The sequence below is a fragment of the Benincasa hispida genome, chromosome 6, assembly GCF_027475165.1.
Source record: "Benincasa hispida cultivar pf3 chromosome 6, pf3_genome.v1.1, whole genome shotgun sequence".
Lineage (NCBI taxonomy): Eukaryota > Viridiplantae > Streptophyta > Magnoliopsida > Cucurbitales > Cucurbitaceae > Benincasa > Benincasa hispida.
In genome coordinates, this window is record NC_143483.1 from 8078918 (window position 1) to 8092187 (window position 13270).

General features: G+C 34.7%; 2 protein-coding genes across 3 annotated transcripts; both read left to right on the forward strand.

The window, feature by feature from the left end:
* Window positions 1-3351: 3351 nt before the first annotated feature.
* Window positions 3352-4860, forward strand: LOC150035393 (uncharacterized). Its single transcript, XM_090314301.1, has 3 exons — window positions 3352-3509; window positions 4038-4490; window positions 4671-4860. The coding sequence occupies exons 1-3, from the start codon at window positions 3352-3354 to the stop codon at window positions 4858-4860; spliced, it is 801 nt and encodes a 266-aa protein (XP_090170427.1).
* A 1352-nt stretch (window positions 4861-6212) lies between these two features.
* On the forward strand, window positions 6213-12748 carry LOC120079981 (putative galacturonosyltransferase 14). Of its 2 annotated transcripts, none has more exons than XM_039034489.2 (6): window positions 6213-7051; window positions 7902-7957; window positions 8088-8246; window positions 10164-10754; window positions 11299-11601; window positions 11789-12748. In XM_039034489.2, exons 1-6 carry the CDS (start codon window positions 6841-6843, stop codon window positions 12071-12073), a joined length of 1605 nt encoding a protein of 534 aa, XP_038890417.1. In that variant the 5' UTR covers window positions 6213-6840; the 3' UTR covers window positions 12074-12748. The 2 variants fall into 2 exon arrangements, with proteins under 2 accessions (XP_038890417.1, XP_038890418.1); XM_039034490.2 differs by having other exon boundaries at window positions 8091-8246.
* Window positions 12749-13270: the final 522 nt, after the last annotated feature.

A 13270-nucleotide genomic window follows, 5' to 3' on the forward strand; every position in this document is an offset into this window, starting at 1 on the left:
ACTAAAGGGGGCGTTTGGGCCCCCTATTTAGAGTTGGGCGGGTAGGTTAGTTGGGGCTCCAACTATCTTACTTAAGCAGAGATAATGTGGGTCGATTATTTTTCTCTCCCTCGTTTTCCTTACTCTGATTATCGCTCGATTATTTGCTTTATTTCCTTCCATCTCTTCTCCTTAGGGTTTCGTCATTGTTCCCGATCAGAGTCGTTCCTGGTGGGTTTTGGAGATTCCTCTTCTTTGTTCCTACCGATCGAATGCCATTGTGGTTCTCTTTGGTCGAATTTGAAGAAATCCTTCACAGATCTAAACTATGGTATGTTTGGTAGTCTAGATCTGTGTTTTTCTCTAGATATATAACCCTTCCTCTTTCATCTTGCCATTCCGAATGCCACTCCCGTTCCTCTTTTATCTTGTCGCTTCTTTCGGTTATCTTTGCTCTATTTTCTCCAAACAAGGGTTTCCCCTTGCCTCTTCTTTCGGTTCTCCAATCTTCTGTGTTATCCCTTCTATCTATCTGAGTTTGAAATCGTATAACCATGTTGGAGCACAGATCTTACTTGGTAGGGGATGGAGATCCTCGTTTAGAGCATGGTAGGGGATAGAGGATGGTGTTCAAATCTTGATAGGATTACCAGATCCAATGGTAAGTTTTCTTTCTTTTCATCAGCCGATGATGAGCCACTGTATATTTTTTTCCTTCTTTCTTTTTTTTTTGACAAATGTAAGCTCATTTTTTACATATCTTTTGAGCTTACTCCGATTATTTTGCTCTATGTTTGATTTCAATGTTCTATTCTTGGTCTTTGATTATCGGTATCTGATGATCAATGTATCTATTCTGTTCAATGATTGTTTTTGTCTGATTATCAGTCTCTATGCTTGATTTCAGTGTTTTGTTATGTTCTGTCTTTGATTGTTGATTATTTTGCTACTATTTCAAAGACTTTTTTTTTTTTTTGCTTTGCTACTGTTCTTGGTATTTGATTATTGGTCTTTGATTACTTTCCCCCTATTTTGATGACTCTTTTTGCGTTGCTATTGTTCTTGGTCTTGATTATTGGTCTTTGATTATTTTGCTACTGTTCAATGACTCTTTTTGCATTGCTTCTATTCTTGGTCTTTGATTATTTTGCTACTATTTCAATTACTCTTTTTGCATTGCCTTTGTTTTTTTTATCTTTGATTATTTGCTACTATTTCAATGACTCTTTTTGCATTGCTCCTGTTCTTAGTCTTTGATTATTGGTCTTTGATTATTTTGCCCTTATTTCAATGACTCTTTTTGCATTGCTACTGTTCTTGGTCTTTGATTATTGGTTTTTTTATTATCGGTCTTTGATTATTTTGCTATTATTTCAATGACTCTTTTTGCATTGCTTCTATTCTTGATCTTCGATTATTGGTCTTTGATTATTTTGCTCCTATTTCAATGACTCTTTTTGCATTGCTTTTGTTCTTGGTCTTTGATTATTTTGCTACTATTTCAATGACTCGTTTTGCATTGACTCTAATGATCAATGCATCTAATTTAACATGGTACATCATATTAGCCAAAATACAAAACGACTTAAGAAACAATTTCGTTGCTTTGAGGTTGGTTCTTATTGTCTAAACATAATACTAGGATAGTTGATTGTTTGTTGGCATCCTTTTTTTTTTTTTTTCAATCTCATTGCAACTATATCATAATTCTTGTTTGGTTCTCAAGTTGTTCTTGTTTGGTTTACTCTAGTTTGATTGCAAGTAGTGGTTCTTAAAGTAGTGGTTCTTAAAGTAGTGGTTTGCAAGTACCCTATTGATGTGATTGACAGTAGTGAAATTGATGTGTACTTTAGTTCTCTTCTCTATAAATGAGACTTCTTTTCCTTATAATTATGAGGACAACCCCATCTTCACCACACCATTATTGGTAAGTTTCTTCCCCCTTCACTCTTTTGTGTTGCTTATCACATCTTCTGTTAAGTCATTTTCACTTTTTTCTTTATATTATTACTAAAACATCTGTTTATTGATTGTCATAGTGTTCAACTTATTATTGAACAAGCGAAACTTCATATTTCCTCCTTCTATTGTATGTAAGGTGGTACTCTTCTTTATCTCAATTTTCTTTTCTTTTGTGTCTTGTTTATTTCTATGGTTGGTAAATTTAAAATCTTCTTTCATGTGTTGTAGGTCGGGTGGAAACTAATCCGTATTTCTTATTTTCTCAAATTTCATCTTGTACATTTGAAGTGTTTGTTGATACGAAACTTTCATTCTTCATTTAAATTTTTCATCCTGTATATTTATAAACTTAAAATAATTTAGTTATATCTTAATTATGCTTTTGCAGTTGATTTTCTTTCAATTATATATTAATCTTTTCTTTTAGTTGTTTGTTGATTTTCTTCCTAAATACTTGTTAGACTTCATCACATTTTTCTTTTTATTGATTTATTTTTCATTTAAAACTCAAGATTTGATCATGAGCCTAAAACGAAACCTACTAAATCAAGACTATTTTATCAATGAGAATTTTATTTTTCGTATTCATATTCAAAAATGAAATTATTTGACGACATTGCGTGAAATTGAATATGGATATTGTTGTTGATTAAAAAAAAAGTTGAACATATTTGATAAAAATGCAAACAAAATTTTATAGCTTCTTTTAGTAGGGTTGAATATATTTGATATTTGATAAAAAAAAATGTAAACAAAATTTTATAGCTTCATTTAGTAGGGTTGAAATATTTGATAAAATGAAAATAAAATTTGTTATTGATAAACTAAAAGTAAAGTAACAGCTACGAATAAATGTCTTTAAAGATTAAGGTGAACAAACTTAAAAGTTCGTAGATAACGATTTAAACTTATTTGTTAAAGAATTAGAAAAGAGAGAAAAGGAAAAATATGCATTTTTACTTCAAACTTTCAATTCATCCAATTGCAATCTAAATTTAGATAAAAGTTTCAATCTTAACGTTAAACATTAAAAGGTATTGCAAGTTACTATTACTAAGCTTCATATGATTTTGCATGCATTTAAAATTTAATGATAAGTATATTCTTGTTTAGATTAAAAGTACATTAGTTTGAAACTATGATTAAATTTTGCGTAAATTTAAAAAATCACTCATGAATAAATATTTCAGGGGCCAATTTTCTTAATCTATGGTAAACCCTCAAGAAGTAGTAACCATACTAACGGTGTTCACAACTACCCAATGTCAATTACTACTAATACTAGAGTTGTTACTCAATGACCATAGGAGGATAGAATACCTGCCACATCACATTAGACATTATATTAGGAAATTAGCATACTTTCGGCTAATCCATGAGTTTGATTTAAGTTTTCGTGAAAGTATACGAATGGATAGAAAATGTTTTGCCATTTTATGTACTTCATTAAGGACAATTGGTGAATTAGTGGGAACAGAAGTTGTAGATGTTGAGGAGATGGTTGCCATGTTCTTGCATATCTTAGCCCATAATGTTAAGAATAGAGTAGTTCGTAGACAATTCGTTAGGTCTGGTGAAACATTTTATAGGCATTTCAACTCCGTTCTCAATGTCGTTTTATGACTACATGAAGTACTGTTGAAAAAACTTTTGCCAATCACAACCTCATGTACAAATCCGAGATAGAGATGGTTTGAGGTATAGTGAAATTAAACAAATGTTGATGCGTTGTCCGTGTCTAGTTTAGATAACTTATGTATATGAATATTTCATACATTGTGTTCGCACAAGATTGTCTAAGTGTGTTAGATGGTACGTACATAAAGGTCAACGTGAGTGCCACTGATCGACCAAGGTACAGAACGAGGAAGGGTGAAATCGCCACGAATGTTCTTGATGTATGCGACACGAATGATAATTTCGTGTTTGTCTTCTGGGTGGGAAGGTTCTACTGCTGATTCTTGTGTGCTTAGAGATGCAACATCACAATCTAATAGATTGAACGTTCTGAAGAGTAGCAACTTATACACACAACTTCTTGTCGTACATCGTAATACTCAACTATTATGATTTCATACAATTGGATATTGTATAAGGTATTATTATCTATATGATGTTGGATACCCAAATGTGGAGCGCTTCTTGGCACCATATAGAGGAGAACGATATCATCTTTCGGAATGGCGTAGGGGAAGGAATGCACAAACAACTGTAAGAGAATTTTTTAACATGAAACACTCTTCTACGAGGAATGTCATCGAGAGGGCATTCGGACTGTTGAAAGGGAGATGGGAAATACTCAGCGGAAAATCATACTACCCCGTGCAAGTCCAAACTCAGACGATCACGGCGTGTTGCCTTCTTCATAATCTTATTAATAAGGAGATGAATACTGTCGAAATGCCCAAGGATCTAGATGAGGTGGACTCACGTTCTGCTACCATTGGTAGTGACGAGATCAATTATATTGAAAGTTCAAACAAATGGACACAATGGAGAGATGAACTGACACATAATATGTTTTCTGACTGGGAGTTACGTAACAATCAGTAGCTTCATACTTAGTTTGTGACTTTTACAATGTATTTTTTAATTTCATGTATGCGATTTTGGAAATCAATTCCAAATGTCTTACTATAATTAGATTTACTACCTTATATATTGTAAATAACACATCACATGGCATTTTCTTTCTTTACTACTTAAATTGTACTACGGTGTACATGTAGCAGAATGACAAGTTCTTCTAGAGCTCCAAAGCACACTTGGATGAGGGAGGAAGAGTCGAAGCTGGTGGAATGTTTGGTGACTTTGGTTGAATATGGTGGATGGAGATTAGACAACAAGACCTTTCGCCCTGGGTATTTGGCACAGTTACAGTATATAATGGCTGATAAAATACTTGGCTATAGAATATAAGGGACCGACACCATAGATTATAGGGTAAGGAGCCTTAAAAGAACGTACCAAGCTATAGCAGAAATGCAAGGATCGGCATGCAGTGGGTTCAGTTGGAATGAAGAATTCCAATGTATTACTACAGAGAAAGAGAAGTTCGATGGTTGGGTGAAGGTAAAATTTCATAAACATTTTTCCATTCATCGTCACCCATTATATTGACCAACCATACTCTCCATGTAGAGCCATCCTACAGTAAAAGGACTCCTGAACAATTCATTCCCATATTTTGATGATTTAGCCTACGTCTTCAGCAAGGACCAGGCAACTGGAGAAGGGGCAGAGACACCTGGTGACATAGCCTCAAATGTTGTCAGGACGTATGCATGAAGGTGCTCTTATTGGCGATTCACAGAAACATGAACTGTCAAAGGATTAGTTTGATGGAATCCTGACTGGTTTTGGTTCCAAAGGAGGCAATTCATCAAGGGGTAGTAAGAGAAAGTGTTATGGATATCAGTCTGAGTTGGTTGAGGTTTTTAAAAATGCAATAGACTTTACAAATGACCAACTGAAGTCCATTGCTGAGTGGCCGAAAGAGCAGCGTGCAATAGAGGTTAAGCTACGTGCCAAGGTTGTGAATGAACTTAACGATATTCCAAAACTGTAAACCCAACAGAAGTTGAAGCTTATGAATATCATATTCCACAATGTGCATAATACATAAAGTTTTTTGTCTGTTCCAGCGGATATGAAATTGGAGTATTGCGAGCCTTTTCTTCTAAACAACGTCTAACCAACTATTTTCATCACCTGCTTTTCCATGTTTAATTTGGACATATCTAAATTATGGCTTGTACTTTATAATATTTTCTATGTCTCACTCCGTACTATTTCATGGACATGAATGTGATTTGGTTTTCTTTTTTGCTGTTTGTGAAATTTTTCTATCTCTACATACATTAATGTGTTGGGTAATGATTAATATCCTTTGAAGAGAATGGAATTGTATTTGTTGCATGCTCACAAAGTTTGATACGTCAAACAGGGTTAAAATTGGCGGAATGAGGACAATGCAACGTTCAACACATTTTATACAAATTGGTGTAACAAACAATTTTATTTAGCTTCGTGAAAATATGATATTTCATAGAATAAATTGTGATATATACTAAGATAACATGCATTTAATTTATATAATGTTATAACCGACTATTATAATAATATGCACCCCAAACACATATTATTATAACCCAGACTATAATAATCTGCACAAGACTATAATAACTTGCACACCAAATACAAACTAGTATACCACATACTACATAAACACTTACTATTATAATCCACACAGCACCGCAAACGTCCCATAAGTTATTTTTAATCTAGGTATTAAAACTAAAATAATATGAAGAAACAAATAAATCAAACTTATAATATTACAAAAATAATACAGAAATTAAAATCTCCGTTTACCAGAAAATTTATTCCTTCACTTGCATTTCACCAAACCTAGCTCTTTCATTACAGATTCTTACTTTATCTCATTCACGAGAAGATGAATTTTAGATCGAACTGATGCGCCTACAAAAGGCTCTTCGAGAGTGATGGAATTGGAAAAAAGAAGAATAGTTGACCCACCAATGAAGAAAAACTCAGAAATCTCTTCAACATTTCTGACTATTGGGTGAAATGAGAATCATTCACCAATTCTGGCCTAAACCCAATTGGAATCCCTTTGTTCTTGCTCATTGCGCCATTTAAGAAGAACCCACAAAATAAGATTCAATTTGGAGCAATCCCAGAAGAACAGATTTAGGGTCTGAATGTGGGTTTTTGCGTCAATGGGTTGTCGGTTGATCAATTGATGGGCAGTAGTTTAAGACTGCTGGAGGTGGTTTCTCGAGGGAGGAGATTCGATGGCGCTGTTTGGGTTGTGATTATTTCAGGTAATAGCGGCGACCTGAAGAAGAAGAAGAAGAAGAAGGTGTAGAGAAGACGATGCGGCTTCATTTTTCGCCTAGCATGAGAAGCATCACGGTCTCGACCAGTAATGGGTTTATTGACTTTATGAAGATTAAAGTTGCAGCTCGTCACATTTCTTATCGAACCCTTTTCCACACTATTCTCGTACTTGCTTTCTTGTTGCCTTTCGTCTTCATTCTTACTGCTGTCATTACGCTTGAAGGTGTCAATGACTGCTCCTCTCTGGGTACTGTCAATGAACTTATTACTGTTTCTGTTTCAAATTTTGTCTTTCTGGTTAACGTTTATGTGTTAGTGATATCTTTTTAATTTGATTGCGATGGATCTTATCTGCTTTTTGGGCGTGCAATTATGAAAGTTTTATGTCATGATATTGGTTGTTTTAGAGTGCATTGCAGAAGCTGATTGATTGATTTTTTTTTTTAATTTTATCATTAGACGACCATAGATGACGAATTCAATTTATATTCTGATAAAGTATTGTTATATATTTTGTATTTTTTGGGGACAAATTCTTATCTAGGCTGTAATTGAGGCAAAGTTTTCTTTGGGATCCTCCCACGCTACTTGATTTTCTAGTGTACATCAATCTGCATTACTGATTTCAATGAAGTTTCTCAGTGATGTAAATGACCTTTAAACTCTGATAATTATTAGCTAGCAAAATAAGGAAATTAGGTCTGTCTTGTTTGAGCCAGTGCAGTGCAAACACAGTGGACAAGGAGAAGACAGTTGAGAGCAAAGTGCAAAAAAATTAGCTTAAATACTATACGAACTTAAGTAACTCCTTTAATTAACCCTTAATCTCATTTGAGAACAAGGTGTTGTATTTATATAAGCTACATAATCTCTTATTCTAAAAATATGAGGGCTTTTTTAAAAAATATATATATAAAAAGAAGCCTAAATGATTAGATGAAAATATGAAGCTTTTAATTAAAACAGGAAATGACATTTTGGGAATAGAAATACGGCCATTTTGGACAAAATTTAAAAGTTTTTAAATGACATTTCATTACTCATTTCTATTAATTATATTAATTTGTGTCCTTAGTTCCCTTCTCTTTTGTTGCTAGATTGTTTGGGCAGGACATGGGGACCTCGCCTTCTTGGTAGGGCTGATGCTTCAAAGGTGATCACCTGATTCTTCTTATTTTGCTTTTCATGGCCTTTTGTTTTGCAGTATTTATTTTTTGGACTGTTTCGAATCCTGTTTTTGTTAGAAACAAAGCTTTATTGTTGTAATTGGTGATCATGTGCAGCAGAGGTTGGTGAGTGACTTTTACAAGATATTCAACCAAGTTAGCACTGAGGAAATACCAGATGGTCTAAAGCTGCCAGATTCCTTTAGTCAGTTAGTTTCAGAAATGAAAGACAACCATCATGATGCAAAAACATTCGCTTTCATCCTAAAGGCCATGGTATGTTAAGTTTATTAATTTATTTCACTCTTTGGTAAAGAGAACAAAGTCAATAGGGGCCCAAGGTTATTCATATTTTTATACCCTGCAAAATCTCATAAGGTGAAAATTGTAATGGAATGATTGGATTAAATTCAACCGAACCTGCCAAAATTTGGAGTTTTTGTTAACGATAATCTCATCTCCTAAAAGTTGATTATGGCCTATAGTCTATGGATAGGTATGCGTTTGAGTAATCTAGGAAAGATCGGTTTCCTCACTTCTTTATCTAATATATGTATAGGAAACGAAAAGTAGTTCTATTTTTTATATGGAACAGTACATTAACTTTCAACGAAGATGCCCTTCTTGAAAGGTGAACCCTCATTGTTCATTGTGTCTATATGAGCATGTATGCATGCTCAATATTTTCTTTGTGATCTTTTAGCTGGAGGATGCCAAACTTTGGGTTTTCTTGGGTTTTTATATTCCTTTTATAAGAAAATGTGAAGCATTCATTCATGGAAATCTGTCAATTTAGATTGGCCTTTTTATAACTCTCTCCCCTATTTCCTGGAAGGAGATGCCGTATTCACCACACCACACCTCACCCCCCCCCCCCCCCCCCCCCCCAAAAAAGAAAAAAAGGGAAAGAAAGAAATGAAAAGAGATTGTTGGAGAATCTCCAATAGTTATTTACTTAAAGAACGAGTTTCGTTTCATGAGAAACTAAGCTTTCATCGAGAAATGGGAAATAATATACAAGGGCATACAGAAAAACCAACCTTATAAAAACAAGTCCCAAAAATAACAGATAAACATGCTCCAATCTAAAAGAATAAGACCTAATTGATAATTACAAAATGCGGAGAGATCAAATCCCACACTGAGGCATCAAATCTCACAATATCCCACACCTATATGGATTTTGAACTTATTCTGAATTCCGATCAACCAAATGTTTCCCCATCCCCCCCCCCCCCCACTTTCTGCAAAGAGAATAAGAAAAATACTTTTTAAGTAAGAATGCATTATCAAGAGATGTTTGAGGATAGAGAGAATCAGGAAAGCTTAAAAAGCTGAGGAAATACACAAGCCTACCACATATGGACTATGGTGGAACTTCCTTTTTTCCAACCGTACCACACTCTAGAGTGAATTTTGTCAATTACTAGCTTTCAGAAACCGAATGTGTTTAGAACTGTCCAAGAGGAAGTTCAAAGTATTTTAATGGTTACTCACCCTAAAAGTACCCAAAAAGATGCTATCTTGTTTATCTTTTTGTATGGACATTTATTCCATCCATAGCTGGAGCATTTTGAAAGATTTATCTTCAACTCATCCATAATTCAAAGAGACTAATTTTGACAGTTGGATATGTATTGCCAATACATATCACTCAACTTTTTTTAGATGAGAAACAGTTAATAAGAATTTCATATCTACATCTATTTCTATATATATATATATATATACATATATATCTTCTTCTTTGATGGAAAACAGTGAATATGAAATTCTATATATATATATCTTCATCCAAAAAGAAAAGAAAAACTTCTATTCATACATGATCCTAAAGAGATTACTTTGATAGGATTTGGAACTTTGTATTAGAAAAGCAAATTGTATAGAAACGGGAGGAAGATTTGGCGTGTCCTCAGCCAATAGTTATGTTAAGGCTCCCCAGTGTCTGTCTTCTTTGTTTCTTATGAAAAAAAAAAAAAGAGAAGAAAGAAAGAAAAGAAAATGAAGAAGAAGAATAAAAAGAAAGAAACAAAGAAGGATAATGAAATTTCATGGAGGTTACAGAGTTAATAAACCAGAAAACTCTATTTTGTACGGATTTATTTCATTATTGAAATTTTTGCCCTTCATAAAAAATTGTGTACTTTGGTTAGTGGGATCTTCTTTTATTTTTTTAATTTATTTTCACAGATGGAGAGATTTGAAAAGGAGATAAGGGAGTCCAAGTATGCAGAGCTCATGAATAAACACTTCGCAGCTAGTTCCATTCCTAAAGGCATTCATTGTTTGTCTCTGCGTTTAACTGATGAATACTCATCAAATGTTCATGCTCGCAATCAACTGCCTCCTCCAGAGTTATTACCATTGCTCTCTGATAATACATACCAACACTTTGTTTTGTCAACTGATAACATTTTGGCAGCTTCAGTTGTTGTCAATTCTGCCGTCCAATCATCTCTCAATCCTGAAAAGATAGTTTTCCATGTCATCACCGACAAAAAAACTTATGCAGGGATGCACTCATGGTTTGCCTTAAATCCAATCTACCCAGCTACCGTCGAAGTTAAGGGTACTCACCACTTCGACTACTTAACGAGGGACAACATTCCAGTGCTTGAGGCTGTTGAAAACCAGGAAGGAATCAGAAATTACTACCATGGCAATCATATTGTAGGGACCAACCACAGCAATACAACTCCTCGAGTATTTGCCTCAAAATTGCTGGTTCGAAGTCCCAAATACATATCCTTACTCAATCATCTCCGCATGTACATACCTCAGGTAATTTGGATGCAGTAGGGGAGTAAAATTCTCTCTCTGGTAATCTATTCATCATGGAAACAAGTTATAAATACCATCTGCCCACCACCCACCAGTTTTGGTATCGAGCAGACAATTTTATATCTGAAATGAAATTATAAGTGAAAACTATCCATGACTCTGATTATCATGAACCCCAAAGATGTATTTGTAACATTACTCCATATCGAGAAAGGCTTTCCTTGAGTTTTCATTAAGGGGCGCATTAGCGTGGCTGTTTTCTTGCATGGTCAATTTTATAGGTTTCGTTTTATTAGATCAAGTCTACTTGGAAATATTGTTCTAATATCATGGCTAACCCCAAGCACTTTGAAGAAGTTCATGGATAATAAACATTATGTTGCATGAATATCTAGTAAGTCATTATTCCGTTCTTTTGACATTTTGGATTTAAGCATGAACTTGCACAATTTGGTTCTCTTTTTCTGCTCCTAAATTGTTCCTGTCATTATCACTGCACTTGAGAATTGAGATTGAGAATTATCATTCTTCATATGATGTACAGCTCTTCCCCAAACTGGACAAGGTGGTCTTTTTAGATGATGATGTTGTAATTCAACGTGATCTGTCGCCACTTTGGGATGTTGACCTCGAGGGAAAGGTTAATGGAGCTGTTGAAACTTGTAAAGGTGATGATGAGTGGGTTATGTCAAAGCGATTCAAGATCTACTTCAATTTTTCCCATCCCCTTGTAGCAGCACATTTAGATCCCAATGAATGTGCTTGGGCATACGGCATGAACATATTTAATCTTCGTGCCTGGAGAGAGTCAAATATAACAGAAACCTACCACTGGTGGCTGAGAGAGGTATGCTACAATTCCATTAGTTCTGGATTAATTTAATTTCTTGAGTTTGCTTATTGTAGGCATTGTCATTTACCATATGACATTCTATTCATTCTGTTTGGTGATTGCATAATTGTCCCTAGTCACTAAAGAGTAAAGATGCAATTATTTGATAATCTTGGACAATGGCTTCTTTTCTATGTGGCAGAATCTAAAGTCTACACTGACATTGTGGAGACTGGGTACACTACCACCTGCTTTAATTGCATTTAGAGGTCACATTCATCCAATTGACCCCTCATGGCACATGCTTGGCTTGGGCTATCAAAACAAAACAAACATTGAGAATGTGAAGAAAGCGGCAGTAATACACTACAATGGCCAATCTAAACCATGGCTGCAGATTGGCTTTGAGCATCTCCGGCCATTTTGGACCAAGTATGTCAACTATTCTAATGATTTCATCAGGAATTGCCACATTCTAGAGTCATAATTCACAAAGTCTAGGAGGTAAAAGGTAGAGAGATGATTCGATAACGAAGTGAACTATATAGGAGGTAAAAGGTAGAGAGATGATGCGATAATGAAGCGACCTATGTTACTCTGGAACTGTTAGGTTCTCAGCTTAAGAAATTCGGAGTTTTGCATACCTGACACAGTTTTAGGTCAAGTTATGGCACGGTATGCCCTGTGTCCTGACTGAGACCATTGTGTTTGCACAAGCATGGGATTCTCTCATTAATGTGTAATGTAGCAATTCACTTGGTCTTAGTTGCTGAGCAGTCTGGTATTATTAGTTCTTCATGCAGGGATACAGCCTCGGTTCTCAAGAGTATATTTTGGAATATAGCAGAACACATACAATACCGAACGTCTCGTCACATAGCTGTTATCTATCGAGGCACGAATGAGGCTAGGACAGGTCCATCAGTGAGTGCTTCTCCATATGGTTGGTCACCAAACAATAATCATCTGCCCTTCATCTTTTATATTTCATAGTACCACATTTTCTGCTTTGTATTTGATAATATATGATGACTTTGAGGACAAGGCCTGGCAGCTATTGGTTCATTGGATTGAAGAATTCTTTATCGATGGTTCTGTTTTATTTAGATTCGTTCTGTACTAGATATATTTTTAACAATGTGAAGAAAAATTTTTCCATTCAGTCACATCTACCATTATCATCATTTGGAAAAGTTGAAACCAAAGGATGGCATTGTTTTTTTTTTTTTTTTTGGTACCTAATGTAATCAAGTTCTCATTGTCAAAATTAATGTGGATTCTCTTAATTGGCTAGGTTAATATTTTTATTCTGTAAAGCTGTAAACAGAGTTATTCGAATCTCCATTAGTTTTTAGATGCTTCAGACACAACACTACAAGATAAGATTAAACGATGCACATAAGATGCTCATCATAGAACTTGCTAAGTTGGTGATGACAAGAAACCCACCAAACTTTTATGCCACTCAAAATGTTCACTTTTTCCCTCCTTTCCCTTTTCCCTTTTTAGTTCCTCATATTTCTATTTCAAGAGTTAATAATGTAGTTTATAGTCCTTGTTATCTATTGAAAGATAACTAAAATTTCGCTAATTAATTTCTCTGAATCTGTGAAGTGGGATCATGAGCATAATGCAAGAAAGGAAGTCTTCAATAAGAATTGACATTATATCATACCTAAAATGT